This window comes from Hypanus sabinus, chromosome 20 (assembly GCF_030144855.1).
Source record: "Hypanus sabinus isolate sHypSab1 chromosome 20, sHypSab1.hap1, whole genome shotgun sequence".
Lineage (NCBI taxonomy): Eukaryota > Metazoa > Chordata > Chondrichthyes > Myliobatiformes > Dasyatidae > Hypanus > Hypanus sabinus.
Genome location: NC_082725.1, coordinates 73,155,052 through 73,167,088, shown reverse-complemented (window position 1 = coordinate 73,167,088; position 12,037 = coordinate 73,155,052). Strand labels below are relative to the sequence as shown.

Here is a 12,037-nt window from a genome sequence, read left to right as displayed (position 1 = left end):
ACAGAGCAGTATGAATAGACTAGGTTGGTTGTTGGTTATGAACTTTGCAGAATTCTCATGATACATTTCTAAAGCAGAACAATTAAAAATGTAAATTCTGTATGGTTGACTTTTGTAGTCAACATTACATTTGATCAGGGAATGAAAATATGAATTATTTTTCTGCTAAGCCTTTAGGGGTCACTTTGCATTGGTCAAAAGTGGCTAGCTGAAGGCAGAGTGATGCACACAGAACCCTGGTTTGGGTTTGAGTATTTAGAAAGACTCATTTACAAAGAAGCCAGATAGCACAGAGCCATACAGACCAGATCGACTGATTGGCCTTCTGTACTGCTTTTGTGATTTGGAATTCATTTGTTGAGAGGATGTTGGAAACAGATTCATCAGCAAGTGGGTGGATGAAAGAGAGACTGCAGATGTGGAGCAACACAGAACTCAGCGGGTTGAGCATCGTCTCTGAGGGAAGGGAAAGGATTTGTCGATGTTTCAGGTTGAGACCCCGCATTAGTCTCAACTTGAATTGTCAACAACTCTCTTCCCTTCCTGCCATTGATGCTGTTTGACCGCTGACTCCCTCCGGCAGGTTGCTTGTGGCAGGTGGGTGAATGTCAGAAAGGTCCATTTGTCCATCCTGTTGAAACGTATGGAGGAGTGCATCCGATTGGAGAGTTCTCCCTGGGGAGCACCACCTGCTGCATGGCGTTCTGTTTCTATCTGAGAAGTCTCTACCAGCCCTGGAGAAAGCAGTTAGCTGTATCATGGGTCCCAGCACCTTGTGGGCACCTAACTGCTAAGGCCAACAACTATCTTTTCCTTATTATTCAGAGGCTTTTTCTTTGTATGAAAGAGATCCCACTTGCTTGTAGTGAGAGTAAAGTTGTCAGAGGGCAACCCTTTCTGGAAATTCTTTCTTTTATGAGCTGTCTTCCAACCCATGAGGAACCATTATGGGAGTGTAAGCTGCCTTGGGGGAGCGGCTGAGAGTGTGAAGAACACTGTGTGACCAGCACCCTTACAGTCCATTGGGCTGCTCTCTGTTCCACTCCCTCCTGCTCACCTCCTACTTCTGATGTGTTTCTCAATTTTTGTCATCCTGCAGGAAACCAAAGAAGAGAAGTCTTCCTTCATCTGCCCATTATGTGGGAAGAACTGTGGGACCCAGCACCAATTAACTATGCACATTCGACAGGTATGCTCTGACCTTTTATCCTCTGTGTCCGAGGGCCTTTCTACAGTCAGTAGTCACCTTTGTAGGTTTGATGTGGTCTACATGCAGTGCCTAATGTTGCTCTAAATCCCTTGTAAGACCATGAACATGAGCATAGAAACATGGAAAACCTGCAGCACAATAAGGCCCACAAAGCTATGCTGAGCATGTCCTGACCTTAGAACTACCTAGGGTTACCCATAACCCTCTATTTTTCTAAGCTCCATGTATCCAACCACGAGTCTCTTAAAAGACCCTATCATGTCCACCTCCACCACCACCGCGGGCAGCTCATTCCACGCACTCACGACTCTCTGTGTAAAAACTTACCCCTGACATTTCCTCTGTACCTACTTCTAAGCACCTTAAAACTGTGCCCTCTTGTGCCGGCCATTTCAGCCCTGGGAAAAAGCCTCTGACTATCCACACGATCAATGCCTCTCATCATCCTATACACATCTATCAGGTCACCTCTTATCCTCTGTCGCTCCAAGGAGAAAAAGCCGAGTTCACTCAACCTATTCCCATAAGGCATGCTCCCCAATCCAGGCAACATCCTCGTAAATCTCCTCTGCACCCTTTCTATGGTTTCCACATCCTTCCTGTAGTGAGGCGACCAGAGCTGAGCACAGTACTCCAATGTGTTTACTCACATCCTCAAAAAATTCAATCAGGCTCGTAAGGCTGACCTGCCCTTGACAAAGCCATGCTGACAACTCCTAATCATATTATGCCTCTGCAAATGTTCATAAATCCTGCCTCTCAGGATCTTCTCCATCAACTTACCAACCACTGAAGTAAGACTCACTGGTATGTAATTTCCTGAGCTATCCCTACTCCCTTTCTTGAATAAGAGAACAGCATCCACAACCCTCCAATCCTCTGGGACCTCTCCCGTCCCCATTGATGATGCAAAGATCATCGCCAGAGGCTCAGCAATCTCCTCCCTCACCTCCCACAGTAGCCTGTGGTACATTTCATCTGGTCCCGGTGACTTATCCAACTTGATGCTTTCCAAAAGCTCCAGCACATCCTCTTTCTTAATACTTGCATGCTCAAGCTTTTCAGTCCACTGTAAGTCACCCCAACAATCACCAAGAGCGTCCTGAGCACTTGCAGACGATTCCTCATCCCTCTGTATTAAACTTGTATTATTTTGACAGTGCATGTAACAACCATCTTGTCTACACATTTCACAACATAATTGTACATGCCACGGGATCAATAGAAGCAGACCTTCAAAGTACAGACTCTTGTCACATTCATTTGATCTGTGACCTTATTGTATAATCTTACAATGCATGAGAGCTATCACTGCTGGATTTATACATCTCATCTGAAGTATTCTCATTCTCTTTGTACAGAGTGATAGGGCTGAGGATGTCACATTGTTATACAGTGCCTTGTTTAACGTACTTAGCTCCAACACTTTGCTGGCATAAATGAGGATTAGAAGCAGGGATTTTGATCAATTTAACTGAGTTTTTATTTGTGAATCACATGCTCTTTTTTCAAGTAGAGCGCCCCAAAAAAACGGAAAATTGTAAAGCTTGAAAACCTGAAATGTCAGCAGTTCAGAAGTATTCATCCCCCGAAGTCATTGGGTATTTTTAAAGTGGAGGCTGATAGGTTCTTGAAGATTAAGGGTCTCAAAGGTTATGGGAAGAAGGCAGGAGAATGTGTTTGAGAAGAATAAGAAATCCGCCATGATGGAATGGTGCAGGAGACTCGATGGACTGAATGGCCTCATTTTGCTCCTTTTGTTTTATGGTCTTACTGAGATTAAATCCCATCCTGATAAAGTAACCCATCCCGAGTAGAGGAATCCAAAAGGAATTTGGAGAACATGAGAGGGTGGGGCTAACTGGACCTTGTCCCATAAACCTGTACCCTTTTGATCCCCAACCTTGGAGAAAAGTGTGTTCACTTACACCAAACTTTTGCCCCATAGAATTTAATATACTTGTGTATGTAAGTGTACCCCTCAGTCTCCTATGCTCCCTGGAAAGAAGTCTTTGCTTGTCGAACCTCTCCCAACAATGAGCCCTACATGTAAGCAAGCCCATGAGGTTCACACATTTTTAAATTCTGGCTTTTCTTTGTAACCTGTGTTCTCAAATCCCAATGTTCATGTTGTTAGACAGCAAGCCTGGTAAGTTTCTCACGGTAGTCAGTGGCACACTAAGCAGTGTGACACAAGTATAGGTGCAGAGGGATGAAGAGAAGGTTTGGAACGGAGTTGAAGCTGTGCTGCTGTTTAACTTTTACCAAGTTGCAGCTAAGGTTTACCAGGAGAGAGGCATTTCCATTCACTGTTTGCTTCACTGAAGTTCTTTTATTCAGACCTCCTTCCCCTTCCTTCTACGTAGCCTTGAGATTGGTGACCAGTTCTGCTAACTTAACAGAGCACCGGAGTGAGTGTGTCCACAGCTACGCTGAGTCTGCAGCAGTTCACTTGAGTCTTACAATGGTACAGGCCATTCAGACCACCAGGGCTGACGCCAAGTCTCATCTCCCCCTATATGGTCCATATCTCACCATTCTCTGCATATTCCATCTAAAAGCCTCCTGAGTGCCATTCCCAGAGGCCTACTTTCTGAGGGCCCGCGACCCAGTCACTCTGGAAAAAGGCAGAGAAGATCTGCAGGTATGTTGCCAGGGCTTAGGGGCCCGGTTTATGGAGAGGTTGGCCAGGATCTTATTCACTGCAGCATTGGAGCTAAGGGTGTGACCTTCCGGAGGTGTGTAAGATCAGGAAGGATAGTGATAGGGTGAACACATATAGTCTTTTTCCCAGGAAAGGGGAGGGAAAAATTAGAGGATGTAGGTTTCAGGTGAGAGAGGGACAATTCACAAAGAATTTCTTCATGCCGAGGATGATACATGCAAGGATTGAGCTGTAAGGAGCAGTGCTTGACACAGGTTTATTGAGAGATAAAGGCCACGTGTGGACAAGTAGGTCTAGCTTGCTGGGCACCATGTTTAATTGGAGTACACCATGTCTTCACAGCACAACACAGACAATGGAGGGAACAACCATTCCTGCAGCATCTGCGGCAAATCGCTGAGCTCAGCCAGTTCACTAGATCGACACATGCTGGTCCATTCTGGGGAGCGGCCCTACACCTGCTCGATCTGCCAGCAAGCCTTTACCACCAATGGTAACATGCACAGGTGAGTTGTGTGGAGGGTAGAGGTGTGGAGTCTTGTGGTGAGCGTGCGACCTCTGTCAGAAACTAGACAAATTCACAGAGCAAAATGGCAGGAACCTGGGGCAGGTGAGCATCTCATTGCAGGAACCATGATGTGGTCCTCCTTCACTGATGTGTCCAGCATTGATGCTCAGTGCTTCGGAAATCCTGCAAGTTGTATAGTTTAAGGAGCAGGGAGGTGAGGGTGGAACTTAAAGGGACATGGGTCAAAGGCATCTGCTGGGCACCGTGGACTGCTTATCTATCCTCTCCCGGCTTCTTACTTCATCTCCTTCCTCCATCCACTCACATCCCTCTGCCTGGTCTCATCTGCCTCCTGCCAACTTGTTCCCCCACCTTCCCATTCCGGCTCCTCCTCCTACTTTTTCTACCCCCTCCCTTTCCAGTCCTGATAAAGGGTCTTGGCCCAAACCATCGACTGTTTATTCCCCTCCATAGATGCTGGCTGGCTTACTGGAGATTGCTGGAGATTTCTGGTACCTATAGAATCTCTTGTGTTTATGCTGTGCTTGGAGTTGGCTGCAGTGGGGTCAGATTTGGGATTCTCACTGCCCCAGTTCCAGTAACTCTTATCTCCAGTGTTCATCACACCCCCCCCCCCCAACTTCCCGTCCTCCCATTTTTGTTTCCTTTCCCTTACCCATCTGAATTTTGTCCCCAACCTCTTCTTCTTGCCCCCCTCCTGCTCCCATCTACCCACTACCCACAGATTTTGCCCACCAGCTCTCCCCTCCCCTCTCTTGGTCTGCTCTTGGTTCACCTTATCACCTTCATGCATCAGCTATGGAGAGTCAATGTTTCTGGGTGAATCTCCATCTGGATCCAGCTTCTGGTATCTGCAGTCCCTGTGTCTCCATTATCACCTTCCGTTACTCAGCAGAGTCCACCACTGATAGCAGATGTGTTACTGTTAATCTCCCTCCAATCTTTACATACCCTCCCCCACCTTGCTTTACCTCTTTCTTTTCTGTTTTCATCTATCATGTCTCAATTCCACTCCTCCCTCAGCAGGCCTGATCTGTCCATCGTCCTTCACCCCCCCCTTCAATCCATCAATCCCTTCTGGCTGCTCTCTCCCACACCTCACCTACCCAATACTGACTACTCATGTCTGCACTCAGCCCTGACATGTCATGTCAACCTAAAACATAGACAATCCTGCTCCTCTCACAGACACCGTTCGAGGAAAGTCCTGGCCTGTCCATCCTCTCTCTATAATTCAATCCTTTATGTTTTGGCAACATCCTTGTAAATCTTTTCTGTATTCTCTTCTGTAATTCTTCGTCCCTTCTGCCATCCAATTCCTAAATGGGCAATGAACACTACCTCACTTTTTTAATATATATTACTATTTTTGCACAGCTTTTAATCTGTTCAGTATATGTATACTGTAATTTATTTATTTTCTTCTTTTATATTATGTATTACATTGAACTGTTGCTGCTAAGTTAACAAATTTTATGACACATGCCGGTGATAATAAACCGGATTCTGATTCTGATAGCAGAATGACCACAATTAAAACCATACTCCAAATCTGTCCTCACCAACATCTTGTACAACTGCAACATAACCCTACTAACGTCAATACTCGGTGTGCTGACTGATGAAGGCTAGAGACCTGAAGAAGGGTCTCGGCCTGAAATATCGACAGTTTATTCATTTCCATGGATGCTGCCTGAGCTGCTGAGTTCCTCCAGCATTTTGTGTGTGCAGTGTACCAAAGCCTTCTTTGACTTTGGTCAAAATAGTCTATCTGTGACTATTTTCATGGACCTGAACTCTAAGCTGTTTGGCCTACGACATTGCCCAGGATCCTAGCTAGACTTTCCAAACTGCAACACCTCACATCTGTCTGAATTAAACTCCGTTTGCCATTCCACAGCCCACTTACTCAACTGATCAAAACTCCCCCATAATTATTGATGACCTTCTTCACTTTCAATGGTGCGATCAATTTTAGTATCATCTGCAGCAGTGGTGTATAATTGAGTGTATTGTCATCTGCACGAGTACTTGAATGCACAGGTGCAATGAAAAACTCACTTGCAGCAGCACCACAGGCTCAAAGCATCAGATAAGCAGCATTGACAAGCAAAATACAAATTAAAAATAAATGATGCACAATTTTTGCAAGAAAGAATCATGAATAGGATAGATAAACAACATCTATAAACAACATGCAGATGTCACTCCACTCTTCAAGAAGGGAGAGACGCAGAGGAAATGAAATTACAGGCCAGTTAGTCTGACCTCCATGGTTGGGAAGATGTTAGAGTTGATTGTTAAGGATGACGTCTCAGGGTACTTGGAACCACGTGATAAAATAGGCCAAAGTCAGCATGGTTTCCTCAAGGGAAAATCTTGCTGACAAACCTGTTGGAATTCTTTAAAGGAATAACAAGTAGGGTAGACAAAGGAGAATCAGTTAATGTTGTACACTTGGATTTTCTAAAGCCTTTGACAAGGTGCTGCACATGAAACTGCTTAATATGCTACGAGCCCTTGGTATTACAGGAAAGGTTCTAGCATGGATAAAGCAGTGGCTGATTGGCAGGAGGCAAAGGGAGCCTTCTCTATTTGCCTGCCGGTGACTGGTGGTGTTCCACAGGGGTCTGCTTTGGGACAGATTCTTTTTGCGTTATATGTCAATGATTTGGATGATGGAATTGATGATTTTGTTGCTAAGTTTGCAGATGATATCAAGAAAGGTGCAGAGGCAAGTAGTTTTGATGAAGTAGAGAGGCTACAGAAGGACTTAGACAGATTATGAGAATGGGCAAAGAAGTGGCAGATGGAGTACAGTGCTGGGAAGTGTATGGTCATGCACTTTGGTAGAGGAAATGAAAGGATTGACTACTTGCTAAATGGAGAGAGAGTACAAAAATCTGAGGTGCAAAGGGATTTGGGAGTCCTTTTGCAGGATTCCCTGAAGGTTAATTTGCAGGTTGAGATTTCAAGAGGACTAGAATATAAAAACAAGGATGTAATGTTGAGGCTTTATAAAGCACTGGTGAGGCCTCACTTGGAGAATTGTGAGCAGTTTTATGTCCATTATCTTCGAAAGGATGTGCTGAAACTGGAGAGGGTTCAAAGGAAAATGATTGCAGGGTTGAACAGTTTGTCATAATGAAGAGCATTTGATGGCTCTGGGCCTGTATTCGCTGGAATTCAGAAGAATGAGGGGTGACCTCATTGAAACCTATTAAATAGTGAAAGGCCTTGATAGAGTGGATGTGGAGAGGATGTTTCCTATGGTGGGAGAGTCTAAGACCAGAGGACACAACCTCAGAATAGAGGGGCGTCCTTTGAGGATGGAGATGAGGAGGGAATTCTTTAGCCAGAGAGTGATGAATCTGTGGAATTCTTTGCCACGGCAGCTGTGGAGGCCAAGTCTTTATGTACATTTAAGCCAGAGGTTGCTGGATTCTTGATCGGTCAGGACATGAAGGGATACGGGGAGAAGGCAGGAGACTGGGGCTGAGAGGAAAATTAGATCAGCCGTGATGAACTGGTGGAGCAGACTCGATGGGCAAAAGTCTAACTCTGCTCCAATATTGGATGGTCTTATTTTAGTGCAAAGTGCTCAATATTGCTATGCTGTAGTGATTAGGGTCATGCAGGTTGGTGAGGGTGGTAGTATGGCTCTGTACCTCCTACTCCACAGTAACTGAGATGGTGGGGGGACTTGATGATTGATGTTTCTTTCTTGAGACAGCACCTCGATACTTCTAGTGGTGGGGAGGGATGTCTCCTGCCCGAGATGTATTGTACAGAGTTCCCTGCACTCTACAACTTGTCGCACTTCTGCACATGTGAATTGTTGTACCAGCCCATGATGTAGAGAAAGTTCAGCAGCTGCTTTTAAAAGTTTAACTCGAGTGTAAGTGGGTTATGGTTTCTTCAGAACGTCTGACACTGCTGTACTCCGTCTGTACTCCGTCTGTACTGCAGTAGCAAATCAGCCTAAAGCTTGAGCTTAGGTTGTGACAGAACCACAACTTTCGGTCTCTAAAGTGAAAGTGTTACCAACGGAACCACAGCTTGCACACATCCTGTTAACATTTTGCACTCACGGTTATTTCGCTACCTCACTGTAAGAGGCAGGTGGAGTTACAAATGTGTGCAGAACTCTTTCCTCGAAACCTTTGCCCGTTTCATGGGGAGTAGCTCCATTGCTCTGCCCTTTCTCCCATGCTTGCAGGGCAGGGCAGGCCTGCTGTTATTCCCAGAAGTGCCTCTGTGGTCAAGAGATTTACTGCACTGAATAAAATAGTAACATTCACAGAGGAAGCTGTAACAAATGCAGGAATTGAGACAATGCCGCTTACAAAATCAGCAGTGACACAACTTGCACAAGTGCAGGCACAGGACACCATTTCCACCCTCCCTCTGGGGGGAAGGGAGGGCTGATTTTGTGGAAGTGTCTGAATTCTTGTGAGTTGGGGAGCTGACAGGCCCCGGGCTCTGCTGGCCACGGGCTGTTTCCCTGGTTACTTCTGCACAGTGGCCAGAGGAAACAGATGTTTCCACACACTGAGCTGAAGATGATGATACTGCTGCTGAAGTGTTAAGTAGTGAGCACCTTAGACGTGTGATATTTGAGGTTGATTTGCTTTCCAAGCATTCCTTTATGTGTTAGAGCTCTGCCAGCAAGGCCTGCGTCCGTTGGCCATCCCTCATTTCCCTCTCGAACGTGATGATGAGCTATTTCTTGAACCGCAGGAGTCTGAGTGTGTTGCTGGGCAGTTTGAGGATCCTGAGGGTCAGACAGGAGGGAAGGGCAACCTGCTCCTTCCTTTGCACACATCAGCAGTCTTTTAGTAGCCACTGTGCCAGGTACATGGATGGGAAAGTTTCAGAGGCATGTGGGCCAATGGAGATAGCCGAGTTGTCATGGATGATGTGGACAAGAAGATTGTTTCTCTGCCATGTAACTCGTTTACTCTAACGTACCTAGTTTCTGTAAATCAGTCTGCCTATAGCTCAGAGTCACTGGTACCAACTCAGCCCCAGCTGATCTCCATTTAATTCCCTTAAGTACCAAAACCCATGGACTTTGGTCTTGAGTTTATCCAGTATATTCACGGCCCAGGGTAGAGGCTTCGTTGTTGCAGACTCGACCTCTGAACAGTATCCTAGCATCAACAGACTGAATGGTGAAAGCATCAAGCCCCAGACCCACCGAACATCAGCCCTTCTCCTTATTGAGATGCCTGTCCTATCCTGTGCTGCCCAGATCCGACCAATGGCCATGGAGTGAGGGATACCAGCAGAGTTCCCCAGATCGCAAGTAGAACCCACCCCCATCCCCTTTGGAATATCACCACTGTTCACAGCTCAGTGTTTGGAGAAGGGTTATAGAAAGGAACACAAAAATAAGCTTTTAAAAATTAGGAAATAAAAATGAGATGGGAACTTTCACATCCTGCTTTGACTTTCGGAGAGACGGAAACAGTTGCTTGGGTAACGAAAACCTCACCAAAGAGTCCCTGGTTAAAAGCATCCCCACTTTAATCCTTGTTGCATATTTAGATTTTTTCCCATCTGCTGGAGGGCGGGGAATGCCCTCCCGGGAGCAGGGAAGGAATCCAGTCCACCACCCTCCCTGGCTCCCTGTCTTCACCTGGAGGGCGGGGAATGCCCTCCCGGGAGCAGGGAAGGAATCCAGTCCACCACCCTCCCTGGCTCCCTGTCCTCACCTGGAGGGCGGGGAATGCCCTCCCGGGAGCAGGGAAGGAATCCAGTCCACCACCCTCCCTGGCTCCCTGGGACCTGGCACCTGGGCCGGCACACTTGGTGAGACAAGAAACTGCAGATGCTGGAATCGGGTCCACGTGATTGCAGCCCACCGCCCACTTGCCTGAAGCAAAAATGAACTCAGCAGGAGTGGTATGGGAGAGCACACACCCACCATTCTTCTCCTGGTGATAGGGGACATGGTGGGTGCTCTGGAAATGGGCCTCCCCTCTCACTCCACTATGGCGCCCTGTTCCTGTGACCACTGGTTTTAGACTCCCCTCTTCTGAGGGAGAAGAGGGGGGAACTCAGACAATTTGTGTTGTCTGTTCGTCTTGAGATTTTTTATACCTCTCTAAGGTCACCCTTAGCTTTCTTTGCTTGTGGGAAAACAGAACCAGCCTACCTAACGTCTTCTCTTAGCTCAAGTTCCCTCTGCAGCTGGATCCTTGACTTCCTCATCGGGAGACTCATCACAGATCAGAATAGCATCTCCCTGTCACTGGCACACCTCAGTGAGCCCACTGCTCTATCGCTCTACACCCACAACTGTGGCCAGGCACAGCCGAAATGCCATCTATAAATTTGCTGATGACACAACTGTAGTTGGCAGAATTTCATACTGTGATGAGGAGTACAGGAGTGAGATAGATCGGCTGAATGCATGGTGTCATAACAACAACCTTGCACTCAACGTCAGTAAGTCCAAGGAATTGATTGTGGACTTCAGGAAAGAAGCACATGTCAGTCTTCATTGAGGGATCAGTGGAAAGGGTGAGCAGTTCCAAGTTCCTGGGTGTCAACATCCCTGAAGGTTTATCCTGGCTCCAATATATTAATGTAATTACAAAGAAGGCACGACAGTGACTATATTTCATTAAGAGTTGAAGAGACTTGATATGTCACCAAAGACTCGCAAATTTCTACGATGAAACATGGAGAGCATTCCAGCAGCTTGCTTCGCCATCTGGTATGGAGAGGCCACTGCACAGGATCAGAAAAAGCTGCAAAAATTTGCAAACACAACCAGCTCCATCATGGGCACTAGCCTCCCCAGCATCAACGACATCTTCAAAAGGTGGCATCTGTCATTAATGACCCTCATCACCTGGGACATGCCCTCTTCTCATTGTTACCATCAGGGAGGAGGTGCAGGACCCTGAAGACCCACACTCAGCGATTCAGGAACAACCTCTTTCCCTCCACTATCAGATTTCTGAATGGACAATGAACCCGTGTACACTAGCTCACTATTCTTCGTTCTTTACTGATCCTTTTTTGCACTAATTACACACACACACACACACACACACACACACACACACACACACACGACAGGACCTCCCATTTGCCACCCACTTCAATTCTGCCTCTCATTCCCATTTGGATATGTCCATACATGGCCTCCTCTACTGCCATGCTGAGGCCAAACTCGGGTTGGAGGAGCAACACCTCATATACCGTCTGGGTAGTCTCCAGCCTGGTGGTATGAACATTTAATTCTCCAATTTCCGGTAATTCCCTCCCCCTCCCCTATCCCAGGTCTCTCTCTGCCTCTCTCCACTTTCAACTTTCTGCTCCTTTATCTCTACAGATCTTTCATGCTTATCCCCTCCCCTCCCCCCTTTATCTTTTCTCTGATTGGTTCTCCACCTGGCGCCTCTAGGCCCTACCCCCTCCCCTATCTCTATTACTGGGCTTCGGCCCTCTCTCCCCCCCCCTCCCCCCCCATTCCTGATGAAGGGTCTCGGCCCGAAGCGTTGGCTACTCTTTTCTCACGGATGCTGCCTGACCTGCTGAGTTCTTCCAGCATTGTGCACATATTCTTTGATCCACAGCATCTGCAGTTGTATTTTTGTGTGTGGAAATATAAATAGTT

At 46.6% G+C, this 12,037-nt stretch overlaps 1 protein-coding gene across 6 annotated transcripts in view; it reads left to right on the top strand.

Moving 5' to 3' along the window:
* Window positions 1-12,037, top strand: part of LOC132378631 (ras-responsive element-binding protein 1-like) — a 140,040-nt gene that overhangs the window by 42,084 nt on the left and 85,919 nt on the right. For all 6 annotated transcript variants that reach the window (XM_059945744.1, XM_059945741.1, XM_059945746.1 and 3 more), the window contains exons 4-5: window positions 1,100-1,189; window positions 4,218-4,381. In XM_059945744.1, coding sequence (XP_059801727.1) covers window positions 1,100-1,189; window positions 4,218-4,381 — 254 coding nt within the window. The remainder of the gene's footprint in view (window positions 1-1,099; window positions 1,190-4,217; window positions 4,382-12,037) is intronic.